General features: G+C 48.2%; 3 protein-coding genes across 5 annotated transcripts; 2 read left to right on the top strand and 1 right to left on the bottom strand.

Moving 5' to 3' along the window:
- Window positions 1-171: 171 nt before the first annotated feature.
- Window positions 172-3,714, top strand: LOC6592101 (ATP-binding cassette sub-family B member 6, mitochondrial). 3 transcript variants are annotated; one of them, XM_026984397.1, is made up of 6 exons: window positions 172-223; window positions 662-966; window positions 1,031-1,230; window positions 1,291-1,613; window positions 1,683-2,087; window positions 2,154-3,541. In XM_026984397.1, exons 2-6 carry the CDS (start codon window positions 667-669, stop codon window positions 3,539-3,541), a joined length of 2,616 nt encoding a protein of 871 aa, XP_026840198.1. In that variant the 5' UTR covers window positions 172-223; window positions 662-666. The 3 variants fall into 3 exon arrangements, with proteins under 3 accessions (XP_026840198.1, XP_026840199.1, XP_002017035.1); XM_026984398.1 differs by lacking the exon at window positions 172-223 and adding an exon at window positions 442-547; XM_002016999.2 differs by lacking the exon at window positions 172-223 and having other exon boundaries at window positions 667-966; window positions 2,154-3,714.
- Window positions 3,715-3,832: 118 nt separating this feature from the next.
- On the top strand, window positions 3,833-12,973 carry LOC6592099. The gene is made up of 15 exons (XM_002016997.2): window positions 3,833-4,122; window positions 4,499-4,698; window positions 5,632-5,859; window positions 5,918-6,890; window positions 6,954-7,344; window positions 7,410-7,629; window positions 7,691-7,922; window positions 7,978-8,480; window positions 8,547-8,662; window positions 8,787-8,913; window positions 8,988-9,206; window positions 11,522-11,665; window positions 11,727-11,906; window positions 11,980-12,578; window positions 12,634-12,973. The coding sequence occupies exons 1-15, from the start codon at window positions 4,092-4,094 to the stop codon at window positions 12,884-12,886; spliced, it is 4,416 nt and encodes a 1,471-aa protein (XP_002017033.1). The 5' UTR covers window positions 3,833-4,091; the 3' UTR covers window positions 12,887-12,973.
- On the bottom strand, window positions 9,268-11,494 carry LOC6592100 (arginine kinase). Its single transcript, XM_002016998.2, has 3 exons — window positions 10,843-11,494; window positions 10,519-10,769; window positions 9,268-10,460 (listed from the first exon to the last, which is right to left on the bottom strand). The coding sequence occupies exons 1-3, from the start codon at window positions 10,849-10,851 to the stop codon at window positions 9,350-9,352; spliced, it is 1,371 nt and encodes a 456-aa protein (XP_002017034.1). The 5' UTR covers window positions 10,852-11,494; the 3' UTR covers window positions 9,268-9,349.
- Window positions 12,974-13,034: the final 61 nt, after the last annotated feature.

Here is a 13,034-nt window from a genome sequence, read left to right as displayed (position 1 = left end):
TTTACGGTATATTTTGAAAATGAGGCGGTATGTTTCGGTATATCTGTGAGGGTCAGACCGTATGTTCGATCTGCGATACTTCCGCGGTCACACTGATGTTGTTGTTGATTAGCCGGAGTTTTGTTTTTTACGCGTTTTTCCACTTGTTTTTCTGCTGATTCTAACTGTCAGACTATTTAGCAGTAATTATATAGTTGATACTAGTGTGCGGCGTCAATAGCGGGTAAGTAGATAAAGCCATACGGCGTGCAGACAGCATGCGCAGCATTGCATAATTTTACATAGCAAATGGGTTGAATGAATTGCAAAATTCATTGATTGATATGCTGCTGCTCTTCGGTGAAGTAAAGTGAACTTTGGTGCCGTGCCAGAAAGAGTAGGTGCTAATAGTAGAACATTCGACACCCTTTTTGCGCACCTATCTCTTCCCGTGTGATGTCGTCGAGGCAAATGTGATTCCCGTTTGGTGCCGCTTCGGCGACTGATAATTTCGGAGATTAATTGTGAAACGACCGCCCCCATAAAACAAAGGCAATTGGTCATAGAGGTATTCAGTCATTGCTTGCGCTTGGGTTTATCAGAACGCTCGCCAGTCGTCGTCGGACGTGCTTTGATATCAGAAGCAGCTTGTCAAATGAGTAAATAGTTCAACCGCTTACAGGCAAAATGTTGTACTGCCCGCCGAATGTGACGCTCAGCGAGGTGTGGACCAAACATGGCATCTCTCACTGCTTCATGGACACCGTGGGTCCGTCGGTCTATGGTGGATTTATACTGCTCTTTGGATGCATACAGCTTCTGATGTACCGAAGGTATGCCACTCGCATCACGGATCCCACACAGATCTCCAAGTCGCGGCTTTATGCCCTGCAATTGTTCCTGCTGTTCCTGTTGCCCGTGTTAGCTGTAATGCGATTCTTCTTGAATGCTCGCATCTACACAGACAGTGCTGTTTATGGCTATATGGTGAGTACATTGCTCTCTGTCTCACAGGAAAGCATTTGATGACCTCTCTATGACCTTGCTTTAGATCTATTCAACTGTTGTGGTGTGCTTTGCATATCCATTTAGCATCTGTTTGATACTTAAGGAGCGTTTCTATCTACTTCCATCGGTGCCAACGCGAGGGCATGGACTTGTTCTTCTGCTGTTTTGGACCCTGGCCTTTATCAATGAGTCGCTGGCTTTTATTAATCTGAGACACGAGGATTGGTGGTTCAATCTTAAGAGGTAATTAGAAATACCCTTTCCAATTCCATAAATTACCTATGATTTATCTTGCCCTTCCAGCAACAAGGACCAAATCGAAATGGGACTATTTGTCACGCGCTTCCTAGTCTCTCTGCTCATCTTTGTGCTGGGTCTAAAGGCCCCTGGCATTATGGCGCCCTATCATCAGCGACTGGTGGACAATGACTCATCCAGCGAGTCGCAGGCGAATGCACAGACGGGTTCCGCCTTTAGAAATGGCTGGCGCAAGCTGCGCAAAATCTTTCCCTATCTGTGGCCCAAAAAGGATTTGGCACTGCAAATCGCTGTCCTCATTTGCATCATGATGCTGATTGCCGGACGCGTCATTAAATTGTTTTTGCCGATTTATCGCAAGAAGTTGGGTAGGTCATGTTTTTTGGTGAGGAATTTCCTACAGTCATTTTGCTAATCTCTCGCCTTGCCTTCTTTAGTGGACAGCTTGACCATCGAGCCGATAATCTTCCGTTATGACTTTGTGCTGATCTATGTGGCCCTGTCGTTCCTCCAAGGCGGCGGCACTGGCACCATGGGCCTGTTCAACAATCTGCGCACCTTCCTCTGGATTCGTGTGCAGCAGTACACGACCCGTGAGATTGAGATCGATCTGTTCCGTCATCTGCATCAGCTATCTCTCAGATGGCACCTGCAGCGCAAGACGGGGGAGGTGCTGCGTGTTATGGATCGAGGCACGGACTCGATTAATAATCTGCTCAACTATATTGTGTTTTCCATCACGCCCACAATTTTGGATCTGCTGGTGGCTGTGGCCTTCTTTATCTATGCCTTCAACTGGTGGTTCGGCTTGATTGTGTTCCTCACAATGTTCTTGTATATAGGTACATAAGAGATCTTATCCCTTGGATTTTGAATCGAACGTTTCATCTAACGTCTTCTCTTTGCAGCCTCCACAATTGCGATTACGGAATGGCGCACGAAATACCAAAGAAGAATGAATATGGCAGACAATGAGCAGCGTGCACGCAGTGTGGACTCTTTGCTGAACTTTGAGACTGTTAAATACTACGGAGCGGAGAATTACGAGGTGGATTGCTACAGGGAGGCCATTCTCAAGTACCAGAAGGAGGAATTCCTGTCGATGCTCACCCTCAACATGCTCAACACCGCTCAGAATATTATACTGTGCCTGGGTCTCCTAGCCGGCTCCCTCCTTTGCGTGTATTTGGTGGTCCATCATCAGACCCTCACCGTGGGTGACTTTGTGCTGTTTTCTACCTATTTGATGGAGTTGTATATGCCTCTAAACTGGTTTGGCACCTACTATCGGGCCATCCAGAAGAACTTTGTGGACATGGAGAACATGTTTGATCTGCTGCGTGAGGATGAGGAGATTGTTGATGCGCCCGGATGTGCCCCCCTTCTCACAGCAGGCGGTGGCATTGAGTTCTCAAATGTGACGTTTGGCTACACCCCAGAGAAGATTGTCCTGCGCAATGTGAACTTCACAGTGCCTGCCGGCAAGACTGTGGCTATTGTTGGTCCTTCGGGAGCTGGCAAGAGCACAATCATGCGTTTGCTCTTCCGATTTTACGATGTACAGACGGGAGCCATCCTGATCGACGGCCAAAACATAAAGCTCGTGCAACAGCAGAGCCTGCGCAAGGCTATTGGTGTGGTGCCCCAGGACACGGTGCTGTTTAACAACACCATTTTCTATAACATCGAATACGCAAAGTTGGGGGCGTCTGACGAAGCCGTCTATGAGGCGGCCCGAGCAGCCGACATTCACGAGAAGATCCTCAGCTTTCCCGACCGCTACGAGACGAAGGTGGGCGAGCGTGGACTGCGCCTGAGTGGCGGCGAGAAGCAGCGAGTGGCCATTGCCCGCACCCTGCTAAAGGCACCCATCATTGTGCTGTTGGACGAGGCCACCTCCGCTTTGGACACGCACACAGAGCGCAACATCCAGGCGGCTTTGGCCCGCGTATGCGCTAATCGAACGACAATTATTGTGGCGCATCGGCTGTCGACCATCATTCATGCGGATGAGATTCTGGTGCTGCAGGACGGCAGCATTGTGGAGCGGGGCCGGCACGAGCAGCTGGTCCAGCGTAACGATGGCATCTATGCGGACATGTGGCAGCAGCAGCTCAAAAATCTGGATGCAGAACAAAATGCCGCAGACAATGCAGAGGCAGAGAATGCGGGCTTCGAAAAACCAAAGCCGGCACGTGATGCTAGCGGTGGTGCGGGTGTTGCGGGTGGTGCTGGTGCTGGTCCCAGTGGTGGTGCCCACTTTCGAGCAGGACATGCTCATGGTGGAGCGCGTTAACCGTAGCTTTAAGTAGGCACTTTTTTGTTATTCCTATTATATTCCATGTGTGATGTGTGGTATTTTGTTATACGTTTATGATGCATGAGCAATTTGTCGAAAGTCTAAGTTCGTTTATAAGTAATCTTATGCGCTACTCTTAAAATAAATAACGTAGATTTTTATAGACCCAATCACAACGACTGTTCTAGGATACATTTTAAGAGAATCTTGCAAAGAGGGAGAGAGAGAGACTGCGATTGCTCTCGAGCGGCTCTTCTGCTTATCAGCACAGCACTGAAACTCCGGCAAGGCCAGCCCTGGCCCTGAAGTCCGCTCTGAGGCTCAGTACGAGAGTGGAACGCGAGCTGAGCAGACGTGGAAATTCCATAAAGACAAGACGCGGCTTTTGTGGTGATAAAGGAATAACGTCGGCTTTTTTTTAAATCGAATCAGATAATACTCCATATATACGTTTATATATATAAATTACAAAAATATCCTGAAAGTGAAAACCATTTTGGGAGCCAGTGAAACTGTGAAAAGAGTGTCCACCAGCACGTCTCTGGCCATGAGGCGACTCAAGTGTTCCGTGTTTGTGTGTACGTAAATTAACCTAATTGATAATCCCAAAAACTATATCAGAAAATAATTCAAGAACATGACGTAATGTTTCATTGAAGAAGCTGAAAAATAAATAACATTGATTAAAAGCGTTTCGCGATCGTCATGTACACACTCGTACTCGCATAAATCATCAGCATATACAGTATGCTGCTATATATGTATATATATAGCATGCCCATACAATTTATTGCATGGATGGTATAGATGGATGCCCTGTCATGTACATATATAAGAAACGAAATTCAATTGATAATTGAAGAGTTTATTGCCCATCCAATTGCAAGAGAGAGCGAGCGAGCGAACATCTCGAATTGAAATTCAATTTCCCCAATCTATCTATCTATCTGTCAGATCTTTTCCTGATCTTCGATGCCGGGCATGCCTTCAACATCATTGGCCTCAACAAGCAGATGCTCTACGAGTATGTCGGCAATGTACTGGTGGGAGCCAAGCCCCAGGACGAGGGACATCCATCACCACCTACGACAGGCTGGATTGTGCGGGGCAAGCTGACGTTGCAGAGGCAGAGTGAATTGGTCATGGCAGCAGCGGTGAGTTATCCCCTTGGAAATATTTTATTTCTAATCTCTCAGGCGACCCCCGATAAGTAATTGTTAATTGGTATTCCTTAGGTTACAAATAATAATTGCAAAAATATTATTGTTTATAAAACAAAACAAAAACAGTCATATTTTGATTATTGTATATTGAAGATTGCATTTTGGAATGTTCTTATGGAAATTCCCCTAAATTTATATACGATGTATAACTTTTTCCCATATAATCATGAGTATATATAATACACACACATGTATATATGTAAATCAATTGAAAATCAGTTAAAATATTCAATCAATTTATTGATTTCATTAACAATTTGTACAATTCAGTCAATCGAGATGTCAGAAGATCTGTGGAGTGGCATTGTACACCCATTCTACATACAGTTCCATTCGCAGAGAATTCTGTGCAGACAACAGACATTGCAAAAAGGAAAAAAAGAATTCGCAGATGAATTAAAAACAATTTAACCTTTCACAGAGACGACTCTCACGGAGAGAGAAGGAGATGATAGAGATGGAGATGGAGATGGGGAGTACGAGAGTACACAATGATCTGAACTCGGGCTGTGAACTTCTTTCATTGTCGGAGATGCTGCTGCCAATACATGCATTCAATTCACTGTTCCCTTCCCCTTCGCATAATATATATACTATGTATATCTCTTGAAGATCCGTGTGTGTTTGTGTGTGTGTGTTTGTTCGTAATCAGTTCTGATTGTTTTGACTGGAGGCGGCTGCTGTTCTAGGAGTAGGCCCTACCTTATCAGCGGACCGCCATGCGATCCGGCGCGATGCATGTGTGTGGCATATGTAAAATGTTTGTTTTTTGTTTGTCAGATAAACCCAACCCCCCGTATCATCCCTGTCTCACGAGTGGGTTTCCCCAACTAAAGCACAATCTTTAAATGGAATCTTTTGCAGCTGGTCATCGATGATGTAACGCTTAACAATTCGGGAGAGAAGTTCCTGCAGAATAAGGAGATGTATCCACCATATAAACCCTTCAAGATCGTGCTCACAGAAAACGGCAGCATATCACATGTGGTCTTCAAGGAGGGGGATCCCATATGGTCCATGAATTTTAAGCGTGCCATTGCCTCTGTCCTGCAGTTCCAAATGAAGTCTAGCGGGGCCTTTGTCCTAGATGAGGTAATGTTTAGGCATGTAATAATTAAATTATCGCTTAATTCAAAGATTCTTTCAACAGCTTGGCATTCACGGCACCTGTCGGACGGAGTACTTTGTGTCTAACAAAACCAACTACATATCCATTAGGAAAACCCCCGAACTGAAGACCTGCACTCCCTATTCGGAGGCTGTGCACATCACCAGAAGCAATGTCCCACCAAACACTTGCGAATTTGATCACCAGAAGAGCGTCATAATCGGAAACGAGGCCATCTATGGGATGCTGCCGCACAACGAGACGGGCTACTTCCTGAGCATGGCCCATGCCAAGGGCACGACTCTAATACACACCTTCGAGTCCACGGGGGAGGCGCAGTACATCAACTCCGAGCTGCTGCTGAATTTTCAGAACGAGACGCCCATCGACAATCCCATTGATATTGAGACTTCCATGGCTGCGGAACCATCTAGCCTGGAGCTGCAGCCACTGGAACCCAACGATCCGACGGGCGGACGCAATCCCCAGCAGCAGGAGACACTGATCGTCCAGGCAGGTGGACTGCTGGACAGTCTAGCCGAGGCCCTAGAGAGCACGGAGTTCAAGTTCAGTGAGCCCTACGATTCGACGCTGTCGGACGTGATCAAGTTGCTCAGCGAAATGGACTTCGAGTCGCTGAAGAAGCTTTACCGGGAGGTGGACATTGGCACCTCGTACCGCCAGGAGACCATCCGGAATATATTCCACGAGATCATACCCCGCATCGGCACCAAGGCCTCGGTGTTTCTCACCCACCACCTCATCGTACGGAAGATGACCAAGCCGCAGATTGCCGTGCAGCTACTTATTCCCATGCCATTCCACATATTTGAACTGTCGGCGGAGCTGGTCCACGTGTGCGAGGACTTCTTGAAGATTGGACCCGATCGCCCGGACGTGCGCCAGGCGGCGATCCTCAGTTTTGCCACGCTCGTGCACAATGTCTATGTGGCACGAGGAATCGACAAGGATGAGTTCGAAGAGTATGTTCAGAAGTACTTTAATGCATATTTGAGTGAGTAGCAGGTCCTCCCTTTAAATGATCGCCCACTGATTCTGTCTTCTGTTTCCTCTCCAGATGACCGCGACTTTGAGCAGAAGATGCTGTACCTGCAGGGCCTGAACAACCTACAGCTGGGAAACGTGGCCAACTACTTGGAGCCGATTGTTCAGGATCCCAATGAGAATGAGGATCTTAAGTTTATGGCTGCCTGGACCACGCTGCCGCTGGCACCCACCCGACCCGAGCGTATCTACGAGATCTATTGGCCGATTTTTGAGTCGCGCAACGCAAGTTTGGAGCTGCGTGTGGCGGCTGTGACCCTCCTGCTGATCTCCAATCCCACTGCAGCACGACTGATCAGCATCCATCGCATCATTCAGAGCGAAACGGATCCGCATATGATCAACTATTACCGCACGACGGTCACCAGCATATCGGAGACCACGTATCCCTGTTACCAGCATCTGCAAGTGATCCCCTCGCGCCTAGCACTCAGTACAAACCAATTTACTTCCTTTGTCTACTCCTCAGACGCCGCCTGCTCTCCTACATGCATCGCCATCTGCCCCAGAAGCCAGAGCCACGTTATTGGGTGACCGGTAACTACATCTTCGACTACCGCGACTCCAAGTTCGGCATCGGGGCCATGCTGCAAGTCTTTTTAGTGGGCGATCCCAAGTCGGATATGCCTGTGGTCGCCTTCTTCAAGTTCGATACGGAAGCCCTAGGGAAATTCACGGGACAACTGGCGGTGAGTCTCCCCCGTGCCTCAGCTTCTTCTGTACTAAATTCTATTCCACATCCTCCCTTAGTTGTACATCAAGGCGAGAGGGCTGCCGGATGCCGTACTGAACGCGATGCAGTCGAGGAACAGCAGCGATCCGTTCACTTACAAGAGCATCAAGACTCTGCTGAGTATGCTGCAGGCACCCGCCATCAATTCGAAGAATCTGCATCTAGAGTTTATCCTGCAAATGGAGGGCAAGACAGTGCTGTCGTACTTCCTCAATCAGCGCATGTTCACACAGTTGACATACGAGAACCGTAAGTGGCAGAACGTCTCCACTTGATTCCTAATTTGTACAACACTTTCCCTTAGTTCTGGAGCGCCTGCAGCAGATCATTCGCACTGACAGTCACATCAACATGCAGACCGTCCGCTGGCCCTTCATGAATCGCTATTCAGTGCCCACTGTGCTGGGTACCGCATCGGATGTGCTGCTGCAGACAACGGTGCTCACCTCGCTGCGTGGCAACATCACGGAGCAACGCACACCGCCCATATCCAAGCATACACTGGAGATCGATGCAAGGTACTCCTCGTATGCCTCTGTTAGGAGTCGCAGCTACAATCCGTTCTTGAATCTCGATCACGAGATAAACCGAGAACAGGGCTTCCTCATATACATTCCGTTCAGCAATGAGCTCAACCTCAATACCAGTGGCAGCCCGTGCACTCGGTATTCGTTCTCGCGGCCACAGAACCTCACCAGCGGTCTGTCCTTCAAATCACGGGCTGTGACCAAGACGCGGGGTCTCATTACAAAGACTGCAACGGCTCCCTTTGAGGAGATTATGCTTCCCGAAAGGAGCAATGATGTGGTATGGACATGACACACTCTTTGCAATGGTGTAGAGAAAGAATAAAGATCACATCTTGTCTTTCAGTTTCAGTTCCTCACGTATACCATTCCGGACCTGGGCGTCCAGCTGGCCATCAATACGAATCTCAACGAACTGATCAAGTATCGTGGGATGCTACTCAAATCAGAGTTTATAGAGAAGTAATTACTATAGTATAGTATAGTATTAGAATACATCTCTCACTCATTCTCTTCATTAGCCTTTATCATTACAACAATCTTTGGTAGAACTAACCTAACTCTATCGATATATCCTTCTTTCCAGTGGCTTCTCACGGAACATGATTGTCAGCCTGCTGATGTATGTCTTTGGCTTCACACAATTGAGTTCCATTCATCTGGGTCACGATCGCAACTTTACGCTCTTGATGTACAATGAAAATGCCACCAAAGTAGGAACCCATTCTACCCAAAACTAAACCTCATTCATGATTCATGATGAATCGAAACCCAATCCTCTTTTTAGCTGGAAGGCAGCTTCTGTGCGGACGATGTTTTGAAGACGGCTGACTTAAAGGGCCGACAGATTGCCCTGACGCTCCAGCACACGGACGAGACCCAGAATGTGGATGCACTGCATAGCTGGAACATTACGCTGGATGTGCAGACCTCCACGAAATCCAGTTGGTTCAAGGTGATTGGTCAAATACAGCGCAACTCCAAAGATGATGAGGAGGACTGGAAGGTGAGTGCGTACCGGACTATTATAATTATTTATTTAACCAAATATGATGCATTGCTGGACATGTGTCGTTGTCGTTGTGTATTTTTGTGGTTTCGTACTTCGTGTCGGGATCAGCTTTCTTTTCGGGTATGTGGAAAACATAGTTAACCCTCCTGTCCGGCTGTCTCGAGTTCCTCCTCGGCATTGATCAGGGCCACAATGCCATCCTGCAGAGACTTGACCAGCTCGAATTCGGTGAAACCGAGACGACGTCTGTTCGATATATCCATGACGCCATCCTCGATGGCAGTGTGCTCGCCGCCGGTGCCGCGTATCTGCAGCTGCAGCTCATCGGCCAAAGCCACCAAACGTTCATTATCCTTGCTCAGCAAGGGCAGACGAATGTGCACCGAGGCACGCAAGGTGGTTCCCAGATTGGTGGGGCAGGCACTGAGGAAGCCATAGCGAGGACTGCGCGCAAAGGTCAGGGTCTTTTCGAGTTCCTGCAGGCCATTGACCAGACGATTGTACACATCGCCCAAGTCGCCGCACGGAGCCATGGAAATGATGCGCAAGTGATCCTCCTCGTTGACCCAGATCAGGAAAGTAGCGGCCGGATTATGGTAGACACCACGGCCCGTTGGCCAGAAGCGATAACAACCTGCGGTGGTCAGATAGGCGTCACCGCGATGGAACATTATGTGCCGCTTCACCATCTCCTGCTGGGTCTCGGCATCGATGTCGCTCAATGTCAGATAGGAGCCGATGTGCTCCCCATCCATGGTCTCAGTGGCGGCACGCACCCTCTCCTCCACCTCGATGAACTGCTTCTCCGTTAGCTTGGGGAAGAACGGGAAGCCCTCAATGTTGCGAGCGATGCGTATGCGCGCCGAGATGATGTATTTGCGCTCCGGATCCAGGTTCTCGATTTCATCCACATTGCCCCAGTCGCTGTCCTTTTGCAGCGCATCCGAATCGTTGTCCTGCTGGGCATGGTAGTCCTTGATAATCGGATCAAAGATCTTGGCAAACACATCGTAGCTGTCTGGATCGGCGGCATAGATGCCCACCGACGAGTCGTGATGCTCAAAGCCCGAGACGGCGCAATCGTACAGATAGGCATCCACTGGCGGCGATGTGGTCACCAGCATGTACTCCTCCAACAGCTCCGGTGTAAGGTACTTGCGGAGCAGCGAATTAACATTCTCCTCATCGTCCATGAGGGATTTGTAGCCAGCCAGGGTGAGCTCCTGGTACTCCTCCGGTGACTTTTTGCTGCAAATGTGCTAGTGGAATCAATGTCATATTCAGTACACGCTTAAAGCAGACTTACATTTGACCACGCAGGCGCTCTAGCTCCTGCTCCAAACGCGAGATGCTAGTCTTTGCCTCCTCCAAATCATTTTTCATTAGATCGTACTGGGCATCGTCCGGGCAGCTCTCGCACATGAACTTGCGCACAAAGCGTATGGCATCTTCTGGCTTGTTCTGTTCCTCGTACAACTTGATGAGGGCCTTGCTGAGGGCATCAATGACGCCGGCTCTCTCCAGATACTTGCGATATTGTACGCGTTTCGATTCAATCTGTTAATGGAAAGCATTACAGTACCGTTTCGGTTTGCCATTCTATCTAGTCCGTAGAGAACTGTGCGCTTACCGAAGTCATGATTGCAATTTATTTTACAGAGAGAAAACCTAAATTTATATTATTAAAACACAACGCAAAACGAAATTCTTAAAAAAAATGTACGGAGTTCAAATGGAATTTTACTAAATTTTTCAATTGGGGAGAAATGCGTCCGAACTGTAGCGTAGCTATCTGCCTTCTGTCTAGCTCTACGAAAAAACCCCTGTATTGATCAAACGTCGCGCAAAGTCCAGGACCTACTATGTTCGGGGTTCGGTTGGGCCCGACTCCGTTTCCCGTGCTCCAAACGTCAGTCAAATGTGGGCCAACAATTGTGGCAGGCAGCCACTCAAGAGGAAAGCATTGTTTTACTCATACAGGTATAATAAGGTGGCAGGCACGAACGTAGGAGACAGGTACCCGCAGATAGACAGACAGACAGACAACCAGGATGTGTGTATGAGTGTAGGTTGGACCCCACTAATCGCTGCCGCAGTTGTTGTGGGTTGTCGTTGCCTGTCTACCAGTTTGTCATGGTAATGTGTGGCCCACTACCCCACACACACGACCTGGCCTGCTGTCTGTCTGTGCCCTTATGATGATGACCACATACAGGGTGTCAGCACTTGACTCGCTTTAGTGACAGCCACTTGGGTCGTTTCTTGACTTACATTTAAACGGGATTTTCCTTGGATTCTTCCTCCCGAAGGCCTGCACCAAGTTGACCTATGAACCGCTGGTCTTCACCAAACGACCTCACACACTCAACGGCAATGTGGTGTTTGGCCTGGCCACCGAGGAGGGCGCTTGCCCCGAACACGGATCCACAGTGCAGTTTGCAGCACGTGCTGGTGTAAGTACATAATTTTCATTGATGGAGCTATGAATATTAAACCCATTCTTTCCGCTTACAGCCCTCGGAGCATGCCAGGGCCTTTCTGCGTTCGGACAAGATCTCGCTAACGGACACCGACTTCTGTCCCAAGGAGGTGCTCAAGTTCTCGCCCATACCCACATCCAAGTATTGCAAGCGCAGCAATTTCGAGAACTTTACCTCGATAACGCAGTACGATATGGATCTGAAATTTAATAATGTAAGTGACAGAGAATGTACTATCCTATCTAAGAATCTGCATATCTATATCAATCGCTATCACTCACCGATAGATGCCTGCGTGGTTTGAGCTGTGGTCCAATCGCTTGGATCACCTTGTGTCGGCATTGTCTGCGCACAAGGTGGACAGCCTGCACATGAGCCAGGAGATTAATATCACAATGCACACGCCCAACGACTACTTCTGGCTGACGGTGGAGGTGAACGGCGTCAATTGGCGCATCTACCACATTCCCTTCCTCTACAAGCTGGACTCCAAATTCGATGCTTCGCACGAGTTGACCTATGACTCTGGACTAAAACGCTCCTGTTCGGTGATCAATGGGATGATCAACACCTTTGACGATTATCTGATCAATCTGGGGGAGATTATCACGCAGCCGGAGTGTCTGACGCTGCTGGTGGCCGACTGTTCACCGCTGCCCAAGATGGCTGTGTTCCTTACGCCTTCACCGACCCATGGGCTGGCCAGCAACTACGGCCTGCGCATCCACATTGGCCGGAACTACTTCAATCTACACTCGCGGACAGACAACAGCAGTCAGCCGAATGACGAGCCCGTGTTCATTTATATCAACCAGGACCAGACGCCGCACGACGTACGCCAGCAGCCCTACCAATGGCCCATCGAGGACAGTGACTACGATTTTCGGTTAGTTTTTTAACCTTATTTACTTGAATCCAATCGTAAAATCCTCCTCTTGCAGTGTGGAACTCAACGAACAAAACATTCTGATCGTCGAGTGCTCGCAAATAAGTGCCACCATCCAGTTCGATCTGTTCAACATCTTCAACTTTGAGATTTACGGCGTCTACAAGCACCAGATGTGTGGTTTGTGCAGCAAGCCACTGAATCGTATGCGGAACTATACACTCTGCGAGCCTGAGATGATCAGCAGTAGTACTCCTCTCCCAGCGCCACTGCATGAAAATTCCACCGAAAAAGTCGTAGTTGTATAAGCAAGACGTATGTGTGTGTCTCTAAACTAAAATAAATCCAAAAGAGGAGCCCTATTGGAGGAGCTTTTGAATCCTATTTAACTTCAATTTAATGCATTTTTGTGATCAAATTTTAATTGTGTAGGAACTGAATATAATATTCTTTGAA

The sequence above is a fragment of the Drosophila persimilis genome, unplaced genomic scaffold (genome assembly GCF_003286085.1).
Source record: "Drosophila persimilis strain 14011-0111.01,24,50 unplaced genomic scaffold, DperRS2 tig00000000-arrow-pilon, whole genome shotgun sequence".
NCBI classification, from domain to species: Eukaryota; Metazoa; Arthropoda; class Insecta; order Diptera; family Drosophilidae; genus Drosophila; species Drosophila persimilis.
Note: the sequence above shows the minus strand (reverse complement) of the source record. Positions and strands in the feature narration are given on the sequence as shown.